This window comes from Molossus molossus, unplaced genomic scaffold (assembly GCF_014108415.1).
Source record: "Molossus molossus isolate mMolMol1 unplaced genomic scaffold, mMolMol1.p scaffold_m16_p_3, whole genome shotgun sequence".
Lineage (NCBI taxonomy): Eukaryota > Metazoa > Chordata > Mammalia > Chiroptera > Molossidae > Molossus > Molossus molossus.
The window spans coordinates 81,027,968-81,053,911 of NW_023425366.1; the positions used below are offsets into that span (position 1 = coordinate 81,027,968).

The 25,944-nt window shown below is 38.3% G+C and overlaps 1 protein-coding gene across 9 annotated transcripts in view; it reads left to right on the forward strand.

Moving 5' to 3' along the window:
• Positions 1-25,944, forward strand: part of APC (APC regulator of WNT signaling pathway) — a 130,226-nt gene that overhangs the window by 70,271 nt on the left and 34,011 nt on the right. For all 9 annotated transcript variants that reach the window (XM_036278543.1, XM_036278544.1, XM_036278537.1 and 6 more), the window contains 2 exons: positions 6,780-6,863; positions 25,428-25,532. In XM_036278543.1, the coding sequence (XP_036134436.1) occupies positions 6,780-6,863; positions 25,428-25,532 (189 nt within the window). The remainder of the gene's footprint in view (positions 1-6,779; positions 6,864-25,427; positions 25,533-25,944) is intronic.

Here is a 25,944-nt window from a genome sequence, read left to right on the forward strand (position 1 = left end):
CCCTGTGATTTGTAAGAATAAATTGATACATTACAGAGAACATGTTGGCACTACCTGTGAAAACTAAAATACCTGTGCCTTCTGACCTGGTAATTCTATAGGACTTCTAGGAATATGTCCTACAGAAATATTTACTTAAGGCAACAAAAATATAGGTATAGATTTTATGTTTGTCATTGCTACACTGTGAGACATTAGCAAAAAGAGACAACTTTAGTGTTCATGTGCTGGGAGAATTATTTAATAAATTGGCCAGAGAACTCCCTTCCATCCTAACTCTGCTTTGGTGACTGACTCAACAAAGCAAGAATGGCCAGGAATTGAACCTGGAAGTGGTTCCCAAGAGGACTTGAGGCCCTGAGAAAAAAATGTGGGATCTCATTTGCAAGGAGACAGGATGGATAAGAATTCTAAATAAGATATAAGAACAGAATGGAAGTTTTTTTAAAAAAAAAAAATACTATTTAGCCCTGGCCAGTTTGGCTCAGCGGTTGGAGCGTCAGCCTGCAGACCAGAGAGGCCCAGGTTCAATTCCCGTTTAAGGGCATGTACCTTGGTTGCGGTTTATCCCTGGCCCTGGTTGGGGTCATGTGTGTGGCAGCCACTCGATGTGTCTCTCTCGATGTGTCTCTTCTCTCTCTCTTCCTCCCTCTCTTCCTCCTACTCTATCTGAAGATAAATGCAAAAATGTCCTTGAGTGAGGATTAAAAACATAATAATAATAATAATAACTATTTAGCCCTGGCTGGTTTGGCTCAGCGGTTGGAGTGTTGGCCCGCAGACCAAAAAGTTATGGGTTCAATTCTGGTCAAGGGCACGTACCTCAGTTGCAGTGCCTTCCCAGCCCTGGTCGGGGTCGTGCGGGAGACAGCCAGTCGATGTCTCCCTCACGTTGATGTTTCTCTCTTTCCTTCTCTCTCTCTCCCTCTCCACCTCCCACCTTCCCTCCCACTCTATCTGAAGATAAATGGGAAAGTATCCTTGGGTGAGGATTAAAAAACAAACAAACTAATATTTATAAGAAGCCAGAAGCAAACTTTACATTAATTTGATAAAAAATAGAGTTAACTAGATTATTACCATTTCAGTCACTAATGTGGTGGGGGTCACCACAGTATTTAACTTTGGAGGCTCCAAACATGATCTTAAAAATAGAGATGCTGCAAATCAAATAATAACTAGATGTATTAAGGTGATCATTTCACAGCATTTTACAGGTATTGAATCATTATGTTGTACACCTGAAACTAATATACTGTTGTATTTCAATTATAACTCAGTCTTTTGAAAAGTAGAGAGGCCTGGATGAGAACATTTTAATATGCTAAAAATGTCTGTTTTTTAAATTAATATATAAGTATAATACCATTCTAATTATAATCTAAATACTTTTTTTAGAACTTGGAAAAATGACTCTAGAGTTTATAGTGTAAGAATTTCCAAAATTATTTAAGAAAGACATCACAATAAGTGGGGATATACCGTTTGTTGAAAATTACTGTAAAGATGTCAGTAATCACTGTGATGGCACAGAAATATACATAAGCAAGTGGATCAGAATGGGGAGTAGAAGGAAATGCAAAAAATGTGGAATCTTTATATGATAAAAGTTACATTATAGATTTGGGGTGAAATGGTAAATAATAATAAAACTAGCATCCTATTTGGAAAAAGAAGTTTAATCAGATTCTTATCTTACATCTGCACAAGAAAGATTACAGATTTATTAGATATCTAAATGTGAAAAATAAATCAAAAATTCATAGAAAAAATATAAGACAAAAGAGGCTTTCTTAACTAAGAATGGAAACTCAAAAGCAATGAAGGAATTTATAACACTTTAAAACATTTGAAGAAGATAAATTAAGGGAAAATATTTGTAACACATTAAGGGAAAATGGTTAATATTCCTAAAATTATAAGAATTCCTGCAAATTAATAAGAAAAAGACAACCTGTTTTTTATTCAGCAGAGGATACAATCAGTCAGTATATTGAAAAGAAAATACAAATGACTAGTAAAACACATACAAATGACTGGTAAACATTTTAGAGAAACTCAAAACAAAATCCACTCTTACTCATTCCTATGTGAGGTTATTAGTCTTCAGCTACCTCTATTAACAGTTTGATTATTTATTTGTTTACTACTTTATTTGTTCAACACTTATTTAGGCACATGTTATGGTGGTCCCTACTCTCCCATAAACATACATGTAAGCAAAGGTTGGAAAAATGTACATCAAGTTAATTAGAGCTTACTTCTGGGAAGTGAGAAGTGGTAGGGTGAAGGTTAGTTACATTTTTATATTGTCATAATTTTTTATAATTATATGAATGGTATAGTTTAATATAGTTTATTTCCTGGTTGATAGAAATTTAAGTTGTTAATAATTTTTTCACTGTTAAAACATCTAGAATAAACATACTTATTCATATGTTGTAGATATTTGCAAGAGTTTCTGTAGGTCAAGAATTAGCAATGTTGCCCTGGCCGGTTTGGCTCAGTGATGAGAGCGTCGGCCCGCAGACCAGAGAGACCTATGTTCGGTTCCCGCTAAGGGGCACGTACCTGGGTTGCAGTTTGTCCCTGGCCCCGGTTGGGTTCGTGTGGGTGGCAACCAGTCGATGTGTATATCTCCCATCGATGTTTCTCTCTTTCTTTTTCCCTCTCTCCTCCCCACTCTATCTGAAGATAAATGCAAAAATGTCTTTGGGTGAGGATAAAAAAAAATTAGCAATCTTTTTCTTAATGGGCCAGATAGTAAAAATTTTAGACACTGTGACCCATATAGTCTCTGTCACAACTACTCAACTCTGCCTTTGTAGCAAGAAAGCAACCATAGACAACAGTATGTAAGCAAATGAACATGGCTGGCTATGTGACAATAAAACAATCCACAAAAATGGATGGCTCTCAGGCCCTAATTTGCTGACTTCTGCTCTAGGGTAAATATCTAAAGGTATAATTGCTGGCCATTAGGTATGCGTGTTTTGAACTAATGTTTGGCAAATTGCACTCAAAAGGACTTTGTTGATTAGTATTTGAGAATTCATTCTTCTGCTTGTCTTCTTTAGTACTTAAGTCTGACTTGATAATTAACAACCATTGGGCAATGACATTTTAACTTGTCATTTACTTTATACTTCCTTGAATGCTACTGAAGTTAAATATCTTTTGATATATTTGTTAGAATTTTTTATTTTCTTTCTGTTTGTTCATATCTTTACCATTTTCTATTATGTTAAATGTATTTTTGTTGTTGTTGTCAATCTTCACCCAAGGATACCTTTTCCATTGATTTCTAGATAGACTGGAAGGGGTGGTGTGAGAAAGAGAGAAACATTGATGTGAGAGAAACACATCAATTGGTTGCTTCCCACACCACCCCAATAGGGGCCAGGGATCAAACCTGTAACTCTTAGGTCTGTGGGCCGATGCTCTAACTGCTGAGCAAAACCAGGTCTTATACAGTTTTGTGGGTTTTAAAAATTTTTCTTTCTTTATTTTTAGAGAGAGAGGAGGGGAGAGGGAGAGAGAAACAGAAACATCAGTGAGAGAGACCATCAATTGGCCACCTCCTGCGTGCCCTCCACTGGGTATTTGGCATGTGCCCTGACCGAGAATCCAACCCGTGACCTTTTGGTGCATGGATCGATCCTCAACCACTGAGCCACACCAGCTGGGCTCTAGAAACAGTATTTTAAAGATTTATCCCTAGATATCTTATGGTTTCTGTTGATACTGTGAGTGGGCTTTTAAAAATTACATTACTACATTACATTTAAGTAATAAGTATCCAATAATCTTCCTGAACTCTTTTTTTGTTTTATCCTCACCCGAGGACATTTTTCCATTTTTTTTGTTCAGATAGAGTGGGAGGAAGGGAGGGAGGGAGGGAGAGAGAGAGAGAGAAAAAGAAAGAGAAACATCGACGTGAAAGGGACAGACATATCGAGTGGCTGCTACCCGCACGACCTAACCAGGGCCGGGTACAAACTGCAACCGAGGTACATACCCTTAGCAGGAACCGAACCCGGGTCTCTCTGGGTCACAGGCCAATGCTCTATCTAACCGCTGAGCCAAACTGGCCAGGGCTCTTTTTTTTTTTTAATCTTCACCCAAGGATATTTTTCCATTTATATTCAGATAGAGTGGGAGGGGGAGAGAGAGAAACATGGATGTGAGAGAGGCACAACGACTGGTAGCCTCCCGCATGACCCTGACCAGGGCCAGGGATGAACCACAACCGAGGTATGTGCCGTGGAGCAGAATCGAACCAGAGTCTCTTTGGTCCGCGGGGCTGACCATTGAGCAAAACCAGCCAGGACTGAACTGTTTTATTATATTGTCTTATTAGCTTAAGATTTTTAAATTTTTTTCTATATAAACTGTCATAGTATTCGCAAATAATAACAAGTTTATCTTTTCCAGTGTTTTGTTTTTTCTTTGTATTGTGTAAGAACTCTAATATATTTTTGAATAAGAAGCACTGATCTCCTTTGTCTTATCTTGACTTTAAAGGGGATTCTGTAATTTCATTGTTAAATATTTTGTTTACTCAAGGTTTATGGGAGATACCCTTTTATCAAGTTAATTTATTCTCTGTTCCTAATTTCTTGAGGTTATCCTGAATCTGTATTGAACTATATTGCTATTGTAATTTTTTAAATCTATTTTTCAAAGTCATACTAACGCCATACTCCTGAACAATTAAGCATTTTTTAGTAAACATATTTTAATAAATATTCGAGATTACCATATAGAAAAAGAAAAATACTACTGGCCTCTTCTGTTTTCATGTTGTAAAACGGAAGCATGAGTGTAGTCATGTCAGAAATCATCCACCTCAGTGGACATTATGACATAGACTTGACTTAGGATTTCGTGATACATTGGCAATATAGAAGTGTAGTGTTATGGAGAAGAATAGTAGATATAATTTCCATTTTCATTCTCTAAATATTAAAATTTTTAATTTATGACTTTATTGGTGGAGGGGAGCTAGTTATATAGAGAAAGGGGGAAACAATAAAATATTACAAAGCTAGTAATTGTGTGTAGTTCGGTTTCTGTAAAATCAGGAAATATTACCATCTGGTTGTAGAAGTGATCACTCATCTCTGCATTATCTTTAGAAGGCTACCAAAAGTACATTTCTTCTTCAGCATGTTTTCATTATGTAAATTAGACTTAGTAAGATTTGTTTATTAGAGAATATTATTCACTATTTTCAGAACCATGATAGAATCATCATAGTTGTAGTGTTACAAAGGAAGGGAGAGAAGAAGTAGGATTTTTTTGTGTGTGAGCACTTCTTTGAGCTTTTCTGTGTTTATCATAACATTGGATAATAGCAGCAATAAGCATTTTTATTGTAATAAGAAAAGGAGGACATGGCTATTTACGCAAAACTAGATATGATCAAAGGGTGAATTTTGTTGATAAGTTTTATAACTATATATGCTTAAAGCTATTTGTTACAGTAATTTTATTTATCTATTGGGTTATACATGTTCAGAGATCTTTTATTTATTTATTTTTATTTATTTATTTATTTATTTTTTATCCTCACCTGAGGACATTTTTCCATTTTTTGTTCAGATAGAGCGGGAGGGAGAGAGAGGAAGAGAGAGAGAGAAACATCGATGTGAAGGGACACATCGAGTGGCTGCCACCCGCACGACCAACCAGGGCCGGGCACAAACTGCAACCGAGGTACATGCCCTTAGCGGGAACCAAACCCAGGTCTCTCTGTACCGCAGGCCGACGCTCTAACCGCTTAGCCAAACCGGCCAGGGCCAGAGATCTTTTATTGATGGGGCTCATAATAAAAGAAGTGTTTGGAAACAACTCTCATCTAGCTTCTAACATTTTTCTCCCATCAAAATATTTACTCTTATAATACAGTTTTTCATACCTTATTAGGATGTCAACTATAGAATTATTTCAGAAAATTATACAGCATTGGCAGTACTTGTTTTTAAAACCTGTATGTTTGATCTATCATAAAGCTAATTAAAAATAATTTCAGTTTGCAAAATTTTTATATATAGGTGATTTGGTTTTTTCCACTTCTGTTAGTATTTATAAAAATTAAAGCAAAATCTAGCCTTTTCTACAAGCACTTTTTCCATTATTTCATTTCCACAATGTTTGATTTGTAGTTACTGCTTTTTTTTCACTGATGGTCTCGGGATAGTGAGTAAGCAAAGGCTCGATCATCATTGTGATCCCAGTGTTGAGAATAAAAATAATGTTTAGCTGCAGTAGGTATTTGGAAAAGCTAAATCTGAAAGTACTACTGACTTATAATAGGAATAACTTTGAGGAAGGTTAATCTTACTGTTTAAACCTTGATGTTTATTGAAACAAATGAGATATTTTTTCCCTTTACAGGTATACCATGTTTTATATAAATTTATTACATTATATTGACATCTGGAGTAGTTTAATATAAGAGATTAAATTCGGGTGTAATTTTCTTTGTTGAAATATTTTTTGAAAATAGCTTTTAAACACCAATTTTTTATACTACATGATTATACAGTTTGACATATAATTGTACCATTTTGCTAAACAGCTATAGATCTATTGTGTAAAGTTAGATGTACTAAAAAATTGAACTGAACCTAAATGTCATTAGTGTGTGAATATAAATATCTAACTTCTAATTGTCTGGCGTAATCCTGACATGTTAATTGGTAGCCATAGTATGATTATTTACACTAATGTCTTTAATAAAAATAAATCTAATTTGATCACTTGTTTTATTTTAGCGAAGAGTAACCAGAATTCAACAAATAGAGAAGGACATACTTCGAATACGACAGCTTTTACAGTCCCAAGTAACAGAAGCAGAGGTTAGTAAATTATCTTTATTATTTGCAGGTATAAATATAGGTAGTTATTCTAAGAAAGGAATACATAATTAATGTGATGACATTGAAATATAGATGTTCTAGAGAATTGAGATACTTTATAAACTTTTTCATGAAATTAAATTATCGAAAACCTTGATTACTTTGATTTATTTATAACTTTTAGGCAAAAGTTTATAGAGCCCAGCTGATGTGGCTTAGCGGATTGAGCATCGTCCCATGGACTGAGAGTTCCCGGTTTGATTCCTGGTCAGGGCACATGCCCAGGTTGCGAGTTCAGTCCCCAGTGAGGGTCATGCAGGAGGCAGCTGATTGATGTTTCTCTTTCACATTGATGTTCCTATCTCTCCCTTCCTCACTCTATTAAAAAATCAATGAAAACATATTAATAAAAAAAAAATAGAACCATAAAATACAGATACCTTATTTCAGTTGTCAATTTACATATAATTAAATAACTAACTTAATTTAGCTATTATCAACTAGTAAATAAGCTTTTTTTGTAGTAATTTGTAGTTAAAATTGATCATGCACATTTATCTATGCTTACTCCACAACCCCATTAAACTGACAGTAAAAGGACAAAATGAAACAGGCACAAAGACCAGGGAAGGTAACATCAATACAGTTCTGGAGCTGGAAGGCAGGTAAACAAATGCACTATTCCAACATGATAGAGAGTTGACCCCAACTCAGCAGTAGGACGTTATGAAGCAATTTGTTTTATACTGTGGAATGATCAAGATTCCAGAATTGGTTACACTAGGTACCTCTAGATGTGAGAATTCAAATGAAGGCTAAAACCAAGAGTATGATTAAAAATCTATTAAGAAGTTGGTGGAGACTCCAGGGCCACTCTTCAACTCTGTATGGCTGGGTGACTGCTCCTTTCCAATCCCAGCAAAAGGTGAAAGTTATTCAGAAGAGGAAACAATGGATCTTTGGGTAGAGTAAGCTTATAATTGAAGTTGGAGGTACCACACTAAGTGCTAAATTAAGTAAAAATTTACTTATTGGATGCTGAAACCTTCATTAGCATCCAGGCTTATAATACAGGCAAGTTTCTAGTAGCAACTTTGCTAAGAAATATGACTAACCCCTCAAAAAGAAGATCTAAAGACACTAACATTGGAGGATTCTTCAATATAACAATGCAGCCAGACCACCTTATAGCATAGCTATAGATGACAGACTTCATTCCTCAGGCATAGAGTTTCACTTAACTTCTTCATAGGTGGCCCACTCTTAAATATGGATGCATAGCTAAACATCCCAGACATTTTTTTTTCTTTATTGATTTTTAGAGAGGGAGGGGGGGGGAGAGAGAGAGAGAGAAACATCAATGAGAGAGAACATCGATTGGCTACCTCCTGCATGCCCCCTACTAGGGATTAGGCCCACAACCTGATCAGGAATTGAACTAGTGAATTCGGTGCATGGGTTGACACTCAGCCACTGAGCCCCAACAGCCAAGCAAGACCTCCCAGACATATTTTTTAAGTTTCTGGTAAGAAAGATTTCGTGGAACAGATACTATGCAAGAAGAAGAAAACTTTTTAAAAAATAAAGCTAACATTAATATACTCAGGTAAAAGATAATACATATAAAAGGCAAGAAAATGATGGTATATAAAAGGAACATTCAGAGAACTTAAAAAACAATTCTTGGGAATTAAAATTGTGAGAGCAGAAGTAAAAAAAATCACTAGAAAGGTTAGAAGATAAATTTCTCAGAATGTAGAACAGAACGATAATGAGATGGAAAATAGAAAAGATGACAAAAGCACAGTGTTATTATATTAGTGTTCAATATCCAAATAAAAAAGAGTTCCTGAAAGAGAATGGAGAAATTCTCTGACATCCCCACTGGGTGTCCTACAATTCATTTCAATTTTGACACTACCCAGAACTAATGTATACCCAACTGGGGTAATGTCATTCACAAGATGGCTTTCACTTCAGACACCACCTGCAAGTTTTCAGTGTCCCTAAGCCACCTTCACTTTGCCCACCTTGCTATAAATTTCACCACATATTCGTATACCACAGTGTAATTCAGTTCTGAAATGACCTGAAGTTAGCATAGACCCTATAGATTAGGGCAGAGTCCTTCACAAGACTGTTCCCATTTCAGATGCCAAGGCACCCAGCTGGTTACAAATTTGGAGCTTTGCACAGCCCCCTTAGTTTGATAATTCATTAAAATGACTCAGAACTCATTGAAAGTACTACACTTACAATTAGTTTTATTATAAAGGATACAGACCAGGAACAGCCAAATGAAGAAATACATAGGGCAAGATCTAGAGAAGGTGAAGAATGGAGGATGCAGAGCTTTCCTGCTCTCTCCTTACAGAATCTGGACACATCACTCTCCTAGCACATAAGTGTGTTCATCAACCAGGAGGCTCCACTGAGCTTGGTGTCCAGAGTTTTTATTAAGGTTTCATTATGTAGGCATGTGTGATCAAGTAAGTGGCTACATGATTTAACTCAGTTTCCAGCCCTTTTTCTTCCCTGAAGGTCAGTCTGGCCCAGAATTTCAGCGCTCTAGTAATGTGGTTCATCTTTCTGGTGACCAGCCCCCATCCTGAAGCTTTCTAGGGGCCCTCCTTGAGTCACCCTAATTGCACAACAAACTCGGTGAATTCCAAGTGTTTTTGAAGTTCTGTGACAGAAATGAAGGGACAAAGACATATTTTATATTTTATATTATACCCCACCAGCCTATAAATTTACCTCTAGTCAAACTACTTATTAAATTTATAAGTAGAGTATATTTTTAGATAAGCAAAGTTTCAAAAATATCTGTTTTTTATGTAAGCTGTTTTCTGGAAGCTATGAGAGGATTTAGTTGAACTAAATGAAGATGTAAAGCAAGAAAAATTAAGATTTGGGATCCAAGACACAAGCAGTACAATACAAGAGAAAGATAAAAGACTCCCCAGAATGAAGATGAAGGGAGATTCTAAGACAAATGATAAGAGAAAGTAACCAGTTCATATTGGAACAGTTGAGAAGATTCTAGAAGAGATAAATCTAAGAAGACAAAATCAGTAGAGTACTTTACACAGGAGAGAAACTGATGATGTCCTAAATACACAAAACAAAAATGATAACCTTTTAACACCATTGACAACCAGAAGTTGTAAAGGAAAATAATCATAATACACTATCTATCATCCATAATTAGAATTTAATGTAAATAGTGGAAAACTTATCTAACTGTAAAGCAATATTGGAAGGATGGAGGGACAAGATGAGTGGGATATTGAGGGTGGGATAGTACTAAAAGAAAACCCAGACCTCATCTTACATAATAGGATAGGAAATCAGTAAATAATGCATTCAACTGAAAATAACAGAACCAGCAATACAAGCAGGTTATTTAGAAATAGGGAGGTAAGTGTTCCCCCACCCCAAAAAAATCCTCTGAAAGAGGTGAAATATTTGCCTTTAAAAGATAGGAAATGGGACAGGGCAGGCAAATGTGAGAGACCTGTTTATTGCCATGAGTCTTTAGAAATAATGATTATTTAAACTATTTAAATATGTAACTGTGAAGAAGAAAAATAAACTAAAGTGCCAGAGTCATAATTTAGAAGATGTGCATACTTATTTTCCTTTACAATCCAGATTGGCTTATTAATTACACCTTGATAATGATGATTAGTAAGGAACTTGAGAGGAGCCTAGAGAGAGCAAAAACATTAGAAATAGTGTAGTACGTGCTGGGAAAAGTCATGTTTAATATACTATCAGTACAGACCAAGCAGTGGGAGTAAGAGGAAGGTACTATTTCAGTGGAACACAAATACAATGTATTCATACCTACTGGAAACTGAATTTTAACTGGGTCTTGTGCAAATCTGTCAGCCCTGCAACTAAATAAATATCTGAAATTAGGTTTTGATCACCATGCAGAAGAATGGGGAGTGTGAGTTAAAAGACCATTCCCTCACCTGTTGACAGCCACCAAATTTAAGCACTTCTCACCTGTTTATAGATGAATAAAAAGAAAACCTACATGGGCCTTAAATAAACCATTGCTGAATAAGGAAAAGAGAGTAGCATCTGGGAGGCTGGCTGGAAAAAAATAAATTTTCAGAAAGTATTTGCTTCATAAGTCAATTACAGGAAGACGTGTCTCTGTGCAACAAGAGCAGAGTCACACGGAAACAGTAGAGTGAAGTGGCATGGATGAAATGTAAAGGAAAGTGGGTAAAGAAGAGCTAAAGGGATTTTTAAAAAGCTAAATAAAAATTTACATTGAACAATAAAGAACAGAATTCTTGCTAAGAAAAAAAATTGGCTTAGTACTTAGGGAAGAAATGGAAATTTTCAAATGTACAGCCAGATTCAGATTCATCATGGCCACGTGGGAAAAAAAGATGCATAGAATAAAATATCAGCATGCTGCCATTTTCTAAATATAATCAATAAAAATATATTATCTTTTCAGATGTTTATAATATATAAAATGGTACATACACTTCGATCCCATTTTTAAAAGGATACACATGTGTGCATGAGAAATAATTTGAAAATGCAGATAGCCATCCTTAATGCCTCCTTGTTTTTCTAATTTGACCTTTTGTTTTGAAATTTATATTTTTTATTTTAATTTCTTTATTGGTTTTAGAGAAAGAAAGAGCAAGGGAGAGGGAGAGAAAGAGAGAAACATCGATGAGAGCGAACGTCGATTGGCCTTCTTCTGCATGCCCTCCACTGGGGATTGGGCCCTCAATCTGGGCATGTGCCCTGACCAGGAATCGAATTGGTGACCTTTTGGTACATGGGTCGACACTCAACTACTGAGTCACACTGGCTGGGCTTGTTTTGACATTTGAATAGTAACTACATACAGCTTTTATGAGGAGAGAAAACTTTTGTATACAAAACAAATTTGGTATGTCCTATCATCACCAGCACATTTTTCCACCCATGTACCCATTCTAGGAGTATTTGCTCAAATGTATTGTTCTGTTTTAAAGCAAAAATATAGTGCAGACACATCTATACACAGGGAAGACAATTGTTTCTAATGTTAAAAGTTTAATTTTTGAAGGAGTAGAGTCCAGAAGTTTATTAGCTCATTTACCCTTTTTTGAGAGTGTTTTCATCTATGCCAGACTTTTTAAATATCTTAGGAACTTTGGTTGCAGTACATCTGAATTTGGGATGTGTGGAATCTTGTTTTTATTAAGTAGGCAGTTTTTTTGGAGGGGGGGGTTCCTTTTGTTTTTTTATCCTCACCTGAGGATATTTTTCCATTTATCTTCAGAGTAGGAGGAGGCGGGGAGAGAGAGAGACACATCGATTGGCTGCCTCCTGCATGACCCTGACCAGGGCCGAGGACCGAACCACAGCCGAGGTATGTGCCTTTGACCGGAATCGAACCTGTGACTCTTTGGTCTGTGGGCCTACACTCCAGCTGCTGAGCCAAACGGGCCAGGGCTTAAGTAGGCAGTGTTAAGTACAATAGTCTTTTTTTTTTTTTTTATCCTCACCCGAGGACATTTTTCCATTTTTTTATTCAGGTAGAGTGGGAGGGAGAGAGAGGAACAGAGAGAGAGAGAGAGAAACATCGATGTGAAAGGAACACATCGAGTGGCTGCCACCCGCACAACCAACCAGGGCCGGGGACAAACTGCAACCGAGGTACATGCCCCCAGCAGGAACCGAACCCGGGTCTCTCAGGACCGCAGGCCGACGCTCTAACCGCTGAGCCAAACCGGCCAGGGCAACAATAGTCTTATTCTTAAAAGCAGTTTAGTGAATCAGAGAAAGACAAATATCATGTGATTTCACTTATTTATGGAATATAACCAACAAAATAAGCTGATGAACAAAACAGATCCAGAAATGTGGAAGTAGGGAACAGACTGAGAGACCTCAGAAGGAAGGGGGGTGAGGATCGGGGGCAAGAGGAGATAAACCAAAGAATTTATATGCATATATGCATAACCAAGAGACCCAGACAACAGTACTAAGAAAGTGGTGGGGCGGGGGGTGGTCAAAGGAGGAAAAAGGAGGGACATCTATAATAAAAATATATATTAGTAAATTAAGTATTTTTTAAAAAAGATTATTTTGCAAAGTTTTGTTTATAAAAGCTGTTTAACCTGGCTGTTTTAAGCTAGTATAAATCAAATATTTGTAATATAAAGAAAGTCCGGCCCTGGCCAGTTTGGCTCAGCAGTTAGAGCGTTGGCCTGCGGTCCCGAGAGACCCGGGTTCGGTTCCCGCTAAGGGCACGTACTTCGGTTGCAGTTTGTCCCCGGCCCTGGTTGGTCGTGCGGGTGGCAGCCACTCGATGTGTCCCTTCACGTCGATGTTTCTCACTCTCTCTCCCTTCCTCTCTCTCCCTCCCATTCTATCTGTACAAAAAATGGAAAAATATCCTCGGGTGAGGATAAAAAAAAAGAAAGTCCATTTTGCAATGTTGACTCTTTTTTTTTTTATCCTCACCTAAGGATATTCTTTCCATTTTTTGTTCAGATAGAGTGGGAAGGAGAGAGGAAAAGAGAGAGAGAAACTTCGATGTGAAAGGGACACATTGAGTGGCTGCCTCCTGCACAACCCCGCCAGGGCGGGGGACATACTACAACCGAGGTACGTGCCCTTGTTGGGAACTGAACCCGGGTCTCTTTGGACCGCAGGCCAACACTCTAACCACTGAGCCAAACTGTCCAGGGCACAGTGTTGACTCTTAACATATTGCGTACCACATAAAAATCTCTAAGACATACGCCAGGGACCGCACGTTTTGGGCACATTGCACATTAGGTTCTGAGCTGCACTCATTTGAACCAGCAGATATCCATTCCCTACCTACTTTAAGAATATAGAACGGTGCGCTGTTTTTCGAACTTCGACCCTCAGGGCAAAGAGTCACAAATACAATAATCCTATGTTACCCTGAGTTTCAAAAACTGAAATAGCTAATGCAAGTGCAAACCCAAGTTAACTCGTGCGCGGTCCACAATGTTTGGGTAGGAAAACAAGAGTTAACTTGTGAGTGGTCAAAAATGTGTTAAGGACAAAACTAACAGAACAAAAACAGTATCTCTTTACTCCTTTTTCAGTTTTTTTGGCATTGTTGTATGCAGTATTCTGGTTGTTATGCCCCCTTTGGCTTTCCAGTGTAGGTTATCTGTCTTTTTTTTCTCTTGATCAAATCTACTACACTATTCATTTTATTTTATTTTGCAATTGCAATCTACATTTAATATTATTTTGTATTAGTGTCAAATGTATACAGCATATTGGTTGGACAGTCATATACTTTATAAAGTATTTCCCCTAATACTTCCTGTACCCAGCTGGCACCATACATATTTATTACAATATTATTCACTATATTCCCTATGCTGAACTTTACGTCCCTGTGACTATTTTGTAACTACCAATCTGTACTTCTCAATCCCTTCACCTTTTTCACCCAGTCCCCCAAGCACCCTCACTTCTGGCAACCATCAGCCTGTTCTCTGTATCTGAGTCTATTTCAATTTTATTCGTTTATTTTGTTCTTTAGATTCCACATTTAAGTGAAATAATATGGTACTTGTTTTTCTCTGACTGACTTATTTCACTTAGCATAATAGTTCATCCATATTGTCTCAAATGGTAAGATTTCATTCTTTTTATTATGGCCAAGTAATATTCCATTGTATATATGTACCACAGCTTTTGTAACTACTCATCTGTTGGGCACTTGGGTTGCTTCCCTGTCTTGGCTATTGTAAATAATGCTGCAGTGAAAATAGGGGTGCATATATCCTTTCGAATTAGTGTTTTGGATTTCTTTGAATATATACCTAGAAATGGAATCATTGGGTCATAAGACAGTTCCGTTTTTAATTTTTTGAGGAACCTCCATGTTGTTTTCCACAGTTGCTGCACCAGTCTGCTATCCCACTAGCAGTGCTAAAGGGTTTCTTTTTCTCCACATTCTCACCAACATTTGTTATTTGTTGGTTTATTGATGATAGCTATTTTGACAGGTGTGAAGTAGTATCTCATTGTGGTTGTAATTGGCATCTCTGATGATTAGTGATGTTGAGCATCTTTTCATATGTCTATTGGCCATCTGTATGTTTTCTTTGGAGAAGACTACATCTTATTAAAAATTATTTTTTAAAAGGCAGCTCTTTGTTTTTATTGAGCAGCACTATATTTTATATTTTTGCTTGATATTTTCTGCTTCTAGTTATTGCTACTGTTGTTTTTCTCACTTTTATAGTTAGTCAGTCTCCCCCTCCCATCCCCCCCAATCCCTAATCTCATATTCTGATTGTTACTACTTGGCTACATCTAACAGGTTTTTATATTTCCAATTCAGTATTCGTGGTTTTTTCCTAGTTGACTGAATCTTTTATTCTGTGAAATATCCCTACTTATTCCATTTATTTGTTTATTTTGCATCCTCACCTGAAGATATGTATATATTTTTTTCTTTATTGATTTTAGAGAGAAATATCAATGAGTGAGAATATCGATTGTCTGCCTCCTACATGCCTCCCACTGGGGATCAGGCCCACAATCTGGGCATGTGCCCTGACTGGAAATCGAACCGGCAACCTCTTGGTGCATGGGTCGATGCTCAGCCACTGAGCCACACCAGCTGGGCATCACCTGAGGATATTTTTTCCATTGTTTTTTTGTTGTTGTTGTTTTTTAAATTAGAGTAGGGGGGAGAGGGGGAGAGAAACATCGAGGTGAGAAAGACACATCAATTGGTTGCCTCTCGCATGACCCCAACCAGGGCGGGGGATCAAACCCTTGACCAGGAATCAAACCTGTAACTCTTTAGTCCTTAGGCCGTTGCCCTACCCCCTGAGCCAAACTGTCCAGGGCCCTTCTTATTCCATTTAATGCTCTCCTTGAATTTTATTTTATCTACTATTAATGTTACTACACTGACTTTGTTTTTGTTATCATTTTCTCAGTATAATAGATTCCCTGCTTCTGTTTCCAAATTTTACCAACACTCCGGCCTCAGGAAAATTCCTAAAAAATTGTCATTTTTTTAATATTAATCCTCATTTGCCAGCATGGTTATAAGTTTATTGCAGCTTGAGGACTTGTTGGTTTTTTATTTGTTCAAAATTTTGACTCATATTGGATTTATGGCTGTCTACCACTGTAATTTAATCTTGTTTTGCTTCCTTGTGTTATAGAAGTGCTATATAAGTCATAGCTTAAAGTTGTTACATTTAGTCTAATAGTTCAATGAAATAAACTAAAGGAAGGTGTCATGTCACACTTAAGAAAGAACCAAAAGCAGTGGCTGGTTTGGCTCTGCAGTTAGAGCACAGCCCAAGGACTGAAGAAGGATCGAGGGTTTGAATTTCAGTCAAGGGCATGTACCTGGGTCGCAGGTTCAATCCCCGGCCCCAGTTGGGGTTGTGCAGGAGGCAGGCAACCAATCGATATGTCTCTCTCTCGCAGATGTTTCTCTCTGTCTCTCTTTCCTTCCCTCCCTTCCACTTTCTCTAGAAAAAAAGAAAGAACCAAAACCCTTTTTAAAAATTTTGCTGTTTAGAGTATCTTTATTCCATTATTGTCGTACTTCTAATAGAGATCAGAGGGAGAATCTAGAAAATGGAGAAAACTGGAGGTTCGACACTTACTAAATTAGTTCATATGCAATATAGACAAGAAAAGATTTCTGCCAAGTAATTTCTTCACCACTAAGCATATTGCTTATTGCACTGTCTTTGTCTTACCTTCTTACAATTCTGGTTTAGTGTCTAGATGTTGGACAAGATTCAGGTGGTGTAATTGCAAATGATTCAAATTCCAAAAGTTGCAAAAGGATATATGAGGCAACCAGTGCTACAACTTACTTGTGTATTATTTCGGACAGGTTTTTTAAGGAACTGTGAGGAAAATTGTAACATGTTGTTTAAAAACTCTCTAGATAATAATTAGCGAGAAATATTTATTAAAATTCTATGCAGAGTACTCTTACAACTCATTAATAATGAAACAGCTCAATTTAAAAATGGACAAAAGATTTGAATAGACATTGCCCAGAAAAGATATATATATCTATAGATAGATAGATATAGGTATAGACAGATAGATAGATGGATAGATGGATGATAGAAAGAAAATAAACACATGAAAATACGCTCAACATCATTAGTCATTAGGGAAATACAAATCAAAACCACAATTAGATACCACTTCAAATCCATTAGGATGGCTATAATCATAAAGACAGTAATAAACATTGGCAAAGATGTGAATAAATACAGTGTTGGTGAGACTGTAAAATGGTACAGCCACTTGGAAAACAGTTTGACAGTTCCTTGAAATATTAAACATAGAGGGTACCATGTGACCCAGTAATTCACTTCTAGGTATCTAAGAGAGATGAAAACATATGTCTACACAAGAACTTTAATTTGAATGTTTATGGCAATATTATTCACACTAGCCCAAAAGTAGAAACAATGCAAATGTATATATACCACCTGGTGAATGAATACAAATGATATACAGATGTGGTCTATTCTTATAATCGAATACTGTTCGACAATAAAAAGAAACAAATTGATGATACATGCTACAGCATGGATGAACTTCAAAAACTTGCTGAGTAAAAGAAGCCAGACACATAAGTCAAGAAATGTCTAGAAAAGGCAAATTTATAAAGACAGTAGTTGCCTGGAGCTGTGGGCAGTAATGAGGATTAGCTGTAAATGAGCACAAAGAATTTATTAGAATGATGAAATGTTCTAAAATTGGGTTATGTTAATGTTTGATATATTTACTAGAGATCATTGAATTGTACACTTAAAATGGGTGCATTTTGTGGTATGTAAATACCTCAACAACAAAAACATTTTTTAGTCTCAGGCTAGAAAACTTTGGGTAAGTTACCCAGCAACAATAGAAATAAGGAAACTCAGGATTATTCTTTCATAGGAATTAGAATCAGTTGCCTTCAAGGTTAGCACTAGTGATCAGAGAGTACAGGCAAGTGTGTAGCCTCGGATCAATGAAAGAACAAAGGGAAGTAAATAAGGAAGGAGGAAATAAAACAAAGGTAAGTGTAGGTAGAAAGTGTTAAATATTAGTTTGGGCTCTGGAATCAGACTACCTGGGTTGTGATCCCAGCTCTGGCTCTGTTATTTACTAGGACTATGTGACCTAAGTCCATATATTTATCTTCTCTGTGTCTTGGTTTCTTCATCTGTAAAATGGGATAATAATTTTATCTACCTTATAGAGTTGATATCAGAATTAAATAAATTAATAGATGACACGTGATAAATGCATAGTAAACATGTGTTTTTTAACTTTATCGCCATCATCACATGCGCCTGGCATTTCTGCATGCCTACTGTGTTTCTCTGGATCCCCCATTCTTCCTCTGGAAATAACTATTTCAACCCTTATCTCCCTCCCTCTAATAATTCCACCTCCTTCACAGAGACAGAAGTTGTCATAGGAACTACCTCTCCTCCCTACCAGGAAGCATTCTGCCTTTCTTCCTGTGCTTTGGATTCTCAACTCCTGCCTTCTCAGGAACTTTTTACTCATCTTTTTTCTCAAATAGTTACCTTTTTCCTTTTCTGTGGCACCTTTCAGTTGGCATTTAAACAGACTTAAATCTTATGTTTAAAAATATAAAATGAGGGAGATGGGTCAAGATGGCGGTGTAGACAAATGTTTTGTCGTGTCCTCCCACAACCACATCAAAATTATAACAAAACAACACAACCACCATTCAGATCCGCCTGAAATTGAGCTGAATGGAAGTCCTACAACTACAAAATTAAAGAAGCTGCCACAGACTGATAGGAGGGGCGGAGGCGCTATGGGCTGGTCCCACACCCACGTGTGTTGGATAAAAATCAGGAGGGATACCCCGGCTGGGAAGGCCCTTCCTGAGGAGTGAGGGCTCCCTGTCCCACACCAGGCGCTGAGCTCAGGGTCCCAGTGCCAGGAGGAAAAGTCCCCATAACTTCTGGCTGTAAAACCAGCGGGAACTGAGGCAGAGGGAGGCTGCAGCTGCGGAAGCTCCAGCAGATCCTCTTAAAGGGCCCGCACACAGACCTACTCAGACCCGCTCCCTCTGAGCTCTGAGGGGAGGCAGTTTGAGGGGCACCAGAGAACAGGGTAGAACTCAGCTGTTTGGCCTCCGGACGAGGGCTGGAGGGGCAGCTTTCTCCTGGACAGAGGTGCTGGTGGAGGCCATTTTTCCTTTGGTGAGCCCTTCCCCAGGGCGGCAGAGAGCCGCCATATCTGGGACTCCAGCAACCTGGTCACACTGGTAGCCCCGCCCTGGTGACTCCCTGAGGCCTCACCCCACCCAACTTTTGGGCCCACCCAAGCTGTTTCCAAAGGCTTTACCATAGGTTTGGCCTGTCTTGGATCCTGCTTCAGTGTTTCCTAAAATCTCTCACACAAGCAGCATCTGGTACCTGAGCCCACCAGTGCACCTGGCACCATAGGGCCAGTGGGCACCCTGTGTCAACACACACCAGTGCACAGTGGCGGAGCTGTCAAGGTGCCAGTTGTGGAAACCGCAAACGGCCGGGAGTCCAGCACCGTCCCCCACAGTAGCAACCCAATCAGAGTCGAGATACACCCCCAGCAACAGAGGCCAGAGAGCAGACATCCATCCCCAGGCAACAGAAACACAGACCAGCAGCAGAGAACTATTCCCCCTCCCCCCGCAAAAAAAAAAAATTATAGCAAAGTCTGAGCAGGAGCTGAGCCCCACTGGGCAGCAGCATTTCCCAGCCACCAGCGGCGGACGGGGAGCTCCATAGGGCCCTGTGCAACCCAGCAGCCCCTAAGAGCGGTGCGGAGCTGGGGCCTGAGAGGGGTCAGTCTCAGTGAGCCCCATATCTTTTGTTAAGTAGCCCCAGGCCTGGCACTAGAAGCAACTAGCCTTGGTTCACAACTTAGCTTTTCCTGGACACCTCTAAGCCCAGCACAAGAAGCAGCCATCTGCAGATCACTTTATAGCTTATGCTGGGTGGCCCTGGATAGAACACAGTCAGTGGCTGACCTTATCAGAGAGCCAGCACAGCTGGTGGACAGCTTCAGACAACATCGAAACACCACCACCCAACCACCTCCACAAGTGACACACTCAATGAGTGGACTCAGTGGGTACCAGAGCCCTGCTGAAGTAAGTCTTGCTCTGTGTGGTGGGCCCCTACGCAGCTGATCCTCCAAGGTAGTGGTGAGTGGGCGCAGCCAGTCTTTGCAGCTGACCAGCCTGAATAAACCCCTCCCATTGGTGTGCCAACAGCAGTCAAGACTCAGTTACAACAAAAGGGTGTACAGTCCACACTAGGGGTGCACTGCGAGGGCCAGCTGGTGTGATCAGGGAGATTGTGCCGCTGGATCCTACAGCACACCTACAACAGTGGGACACCCTACGAAGCCTAGGAGGCACAGCAACTCTGCCTAATACATAGAAACAATCACAAGGAAGCAGCCAAAATAAGGAGACAAACATGTTCCAAATGAAAAAAAGAACAAAACTCCAGGAAAAGAACTAAACAAAATGGAGATAAGCAATCTACCAGATGCAGAGTTCAGAACACAGGATATAAGGTTGATCAGGAAACTTGGTGAGACATCCAAGGGACTTAGTGACACCTTCAAGGAACTTTAGGAGACCTCTGAGGATCTTAGTGAGAACATCAACAACATAAAAAAGGGCCAGTCTGAAATGAAGGACACACTAACTGAAATAAAGAATAATTTACAGGAAATCAATAGTAGAGTAGGTAAAGCCAGGAAGCAAACCCTCAATTTGGAATATAAGGAAGCAGAAAACACCCAACTAGAACAGCAAAAGGAAAAAAGAATCCAAAAAAATGAGGATAGTGTAAGGAGCTTCTGGGACAACTTAAAACATGCCAACATTCGTATCATATGGGGTGCCTGAAGGAGAAGAGAGATCAAGAAATTGAAAAACTATTTGAAACAATAACAACAGAAAACTTTACTAACTTGGTGAAGGAAACAGACATGCAAGTCCAGGAAGTACAGAGAGTCCCAAACAAGATGAACCCAAAGAGGTCCACACTAAGACACATCGTCATCAAAATGCCAAAGGTTAACTTCAAAGAGAATCTTAAAAGCAGCAAGAGAAAAGCAGTTTGTTACCTACATAGGAGCTCCCATAAGACTGTCAGCTGATTTCTCAAAAGAAACTTTGCAGGCCAGAAAGGAGTGGCAAGAAATATTCAGGGTGATGAAAGCAATGACCTACAACCAAGATTACTCTATCCGGCAAAGCTATCATTTAGAATCGATGGCCATATCAAGAGTTTCCCAGACAAGAAAAAGCTAAAGGTGTTCATCTCCACCAAACCATTATTATATGAAATGTTCAAGGGTCTTCTTGAAGGCGAAGAAGAAGAAAAATATCAACAATAAAATGGCAATTAATACATACCTATCAACAATTGAATCCACAAACAAAATGAGCAAACGGAACAGAAACAGACTCATAGATACAAAGAAATTTTTGTTGCTTGCCTGATGGGAGAGAGCTGGGGGGATGGGTGAAAAAGATGAAGGAATTAAGAAGTACAAATTGGTGGTTAGACTGGTGAACCTCAAAGGGAAAGGGGGAAGGAGGGTGGGATGAGATAAACCAAAGAACTTTTATGTATATATGCACAACGGATGGATACCGACAATACTGTGGGGAAGGCAGGAGGGGGCGGGAATGGGGAGGAGGGGGTCAATGGGGAAAAAAGGGAGAAATATCTGTAATGCATTCAACAATAAATATGAGTTTAAAATATACATATAAAACGAGCCCAGCCTGTGTGCCTCAGTTGTTGAGCGTCAACCTATGCGTCAAGAGGTCACGCCCTGACTGGTTTGGCTCAGCGGTTAGAGCGTCAGCCTGCGTACCAGAGAGACCCGGGTTCGGTTCCCACTAAGGGCATGTACCTCGGTTGCAGTTTGTCCCCGGCCCTGGTTGGTCGTGCGGGTGGCAACCACTCGATGTGTCCCTTTCACATTGATGTTTTTCTCTCTCTCTCTCGTCCTCTCTCTCCCTCCCACTCTATCTGAACAAAAAATGGAAAAATGTCCTCGGGTGAGGATAAAAAAAAAAAGAAAAAGAGGTCACCAGTTCAATTCCTGGGCAGGGCACATGCCCAGGTTGTGGGCCAAATCCCCAGTGGGGGGTATGCTGGAGGCGGCCAATCAGTGTTTTTTCTCATTGATGTTTCTCTCTCTCCCTCTCCCTTCCTCTTTCTCTAAAAATCAATAAAGGGAAAAAAAAATTTTTTTAATAAATAAATAAAATGAACCTTCCTCAGTCCCACCTCTCCCTGCAACTCTCTTCATCTGTCCCCTTCCTCCCTCATTATCTTTTCCCAGTCCTCACTCCAAAGATATATATAGATTCCAAGTCTACCTGTTCTCCCCACCACTCACTGAGTGCAAGCCACTCTAATTTCTGCTCCCATAGTTTCACTAACATGGACCATCAGTGACTTTTATATTGTTAAATTGACATTTCAGTCTTCATCTTGACACTTTTCACATTATTGAATACTTCCTGTTGTTTGAAATATTCTTCTCTTGGCATCTATGACAATACTTTTTTGGTTTCATCCCACCTCTTTTGCCTTTAAAGGTTCATGTTCCTTTATGTGGTATTTATTATAGGCATTCCTTAAGGCTTATTTTTCTTTTCTGTGTATTGTCTCTCCCTAAGCATTTGTGCTTAGGGCTTCAGTTACCATCTCAAATTCATTTTTCTAGCCCTGAACTCCAGACTGCTAAATAATACGTGCCTACTCTGCATCTCCACTTAGGTGACTCAAAGGCACTTTAAATTCAGCATACACCTAAAACATAATAAATGATCTCTTCGTAAGCCTTGCTTACCACCCACCTCCTTCAGAAAACCCTTATCCTCATTAAGTTATTACTTGTCTCTGATTAACATCATCATTATTCAACTGTGTGAGCTAAGGAACATAGGAGTAATTTTTTTTTTTATCCTCACCTGAGGACATTTTTCCATTTTTTGTTCAGAGAGAGAGAGAGAAAGAGAGAGAGAGAAACATCGATGTGAAAGGGACACATCGAGTGGCTGCCTCCTGCACGACCCAACCAGGCAGGGCCGGGGACAAACTGCAACCGAGGTATGTGCCCTTAGCAGGAATGGAACCCCAGTCTCTCTGAACTGCAGGCCGAAGCTCTAACCGCTGAACCAAACCAGCCAGGGCCATAGGAGTAATTATTGACACCAGATCTCTTTCTTCAGTCACCATATCCAGTCTGTCATCAAGGCCTTCAGATTTACCTCTGTATCTCCACTTGGTTTATCTCTATCACTGCTTTCCCAGTTCAAAGTACCACCATCTCACACTTATATTAATACATTAGCCTCCAAACTGATCTCCTTTTTCCTATTTACTTACACCATTTAAAAATTGACTTTAGCCCATCCGGCATGGCTGAGTGGCTGAGCATCAACCCATGCACCAGGAGGTCACCAGTTTGATTTCTTGTCAGGGCACATGCCCGGGATTTGGGTTCCATCCCCAGTAGGGGGCATGCAGGAGGCAGCCAATCCATGTTTCTCTATTAATGATGTTTCTATCTCTCTCTCCCTCTCCCTTCCTGTCTCTGAAATCAATAAAAACACTTAAAGTAATAATAATAATTGACTTTAAAAATTAATTTACATGCAACTTTTCTCATTAATATCCTAGTATTAATTATGTGTGGTAAAGAGCGCTGAGAATCTCACTAAAATCAGTAAGATTATTTTACTCTTTTTGTTCTACTCTCCATACCATGATTCTCTGATGTGCTAAAACAAGCCATGCTTCCTTCCACCTCAGCTTCTTTGCATTTGATCTTCTGTTCATCCTCTATTCCTATCCCTCTTCCTAAAACTCCTATTTATTCGTCAGATCTCAGTTCAAATAGCACTTCCTAAGGAGGTCTCTTCCAAACTCCGAGACCATATGACTCTTTCTGTTACATATTCTTATAATACCTTATACCCTTCTCTTTTAGAGCATTTGTCAAAGTCTTAACTTTATAGTTATTTCTCTCATTATTTGATTGATAGTGTCCCTGACTGGACTGACTGTAAGCTCTAAGAGTGTAGAGAACAATGTCTGATTTTACTAGCACTGTATTCCTTATCACATAATGGAAGTAACTAACATAACAGATGCTCAGTAATTACTTTTATGTTGACATCTTCAGTGATGTTACTGTCAAATCTTTGTGGTTTCCATGGGTTTTGATTCATTTTGTTTCTAGATTGATTTTGTTTGATGTTTCTACTTTTGTTGATTTTGTTAAATTTTATAGTGTGATTTTCAGATGGTACTATTTTTTCTTCTATTTCTGAATTATTGGGGCTACCTCACTTTTAGCCTACATATAACTATATTAGTTTATTGATGGAAATGTTGCATGTAAATTAATTTTCAAGTCACATTTTAAATGGTCTAGGAAAGCTTGAAGAAGCTTTGTCTTGTTCTCTACACTCTTAGAGCTTACAGTCAGTCCAGTCAGGGACACTATCAATCAAATAATGAGAGAAATAACTATAAAGTTAAGACTTTGACAAATGCTCTAAAAGAGAAGGGTATAAGGTATTATAAGAATATGTAACAGAAAGAGTCATATGGTCTCGGAGTTTGGAAGAGACCTCCTTAGGAAGTGCTATTTGAACTGAGATCTGACGAATAAATAGGAGTTTTAGGAAGAGGGATAGGAATAGAGGATGAACAGAAGATCAAATGCAAATGAAGTTCCAGTGATAGCCATTTTGTAAGATATCCACTATTATGTCACATTTTTCAAAGTACTTTTATTTTAGAGTGTCATTTTCCTAGAGTAATCACATTTGTAATTGTTTCTATAAAAAAAATAATGGGAAGATTATTTTCTTTGATTCTGCAGTGTTGTTTTTACAAAGTGACTGCTTTTTACTGGGCATAATCTATCTTTAAATGACTGCTTTTACTGGATATAATCTGTCATTTTCATTTCATATAACAGATGGTGGTTACATTAGAAAAGGTTTTTAGTTTCTATCAGAATCTAAGGGCTTATCTGTTTTTTTCATATGATTTTTATTAGCATGTATATATGTTCTATGTATAAGTATACTTACACAGAAGGTATTTATAAGCTTTGGTAATAGTTTAAGTGTTATATTTACAGCACCATTAAATGCCCGAATCATGTGACCTTGCAGAAAAGACAGTTATTTGTTCTAGTTGGGTTATACTCCTGATAGTGATGTGAGCACAGCTGGTGGAGGATGGTGTTTCTGTGAGTCTCAGAAAATCCTTTGTCTTGTGCAGCTCTAATGCTCAAGGGACACACTTCACTTTCCTCTCGACTGCCAACCATGCTGGAGGTTTTGAAGACTGAACTGCAGTTCCATGCTTTTGTAAACCTGTATAATTGATGCATTCAGACTTTTAAAACAAGAAAGGAAAAAAACTGTGAGCTAAAAAAAAGTGTGCTCTGTTTTTGTATGTAATGATGTTAACTCCATATTAACAGAGGTCATCTCAGAGCAAACATGAACCTGGCTTACATGAAGCTGAGCGGCAGAATGAAGGTCAAGGAGTGGCAGAAATCAACATGGCAACTTCTGGTAGTGGTCAGGTAAATAAATTATGTTTTTAAGTTAACTATTTAAATATTTTCAAAGAAATATGAGATGATTCTCAAAATGATCTGTAAATCTTGTTTACGTTTTCTTAGTCCTGAATGGATATTTTCAGAAGAATTTGGTACCAAAATACTATCATTTTTCTTTATTACATCTAGCAATAATGTTTTCAAATTTCTAAGTCTAATTTATAGTCTAACTTGTGTGTTTCTGTTTTAGTCTAAAATGATTGGTTATGAGTAGAGTTTTTTGAAAAATAAATACTAAGCTGTATTTTGGTTATATGCGTGATTTGACCTAGTTATTGCTTGCATTGAATAGGTTTGCTCTTTCTCTAAAGAATTCTTTGCAAAGATATTTTTATGTTTTTAAAAAATGATCATAAGTACTTTGTTGTAGTTCTTG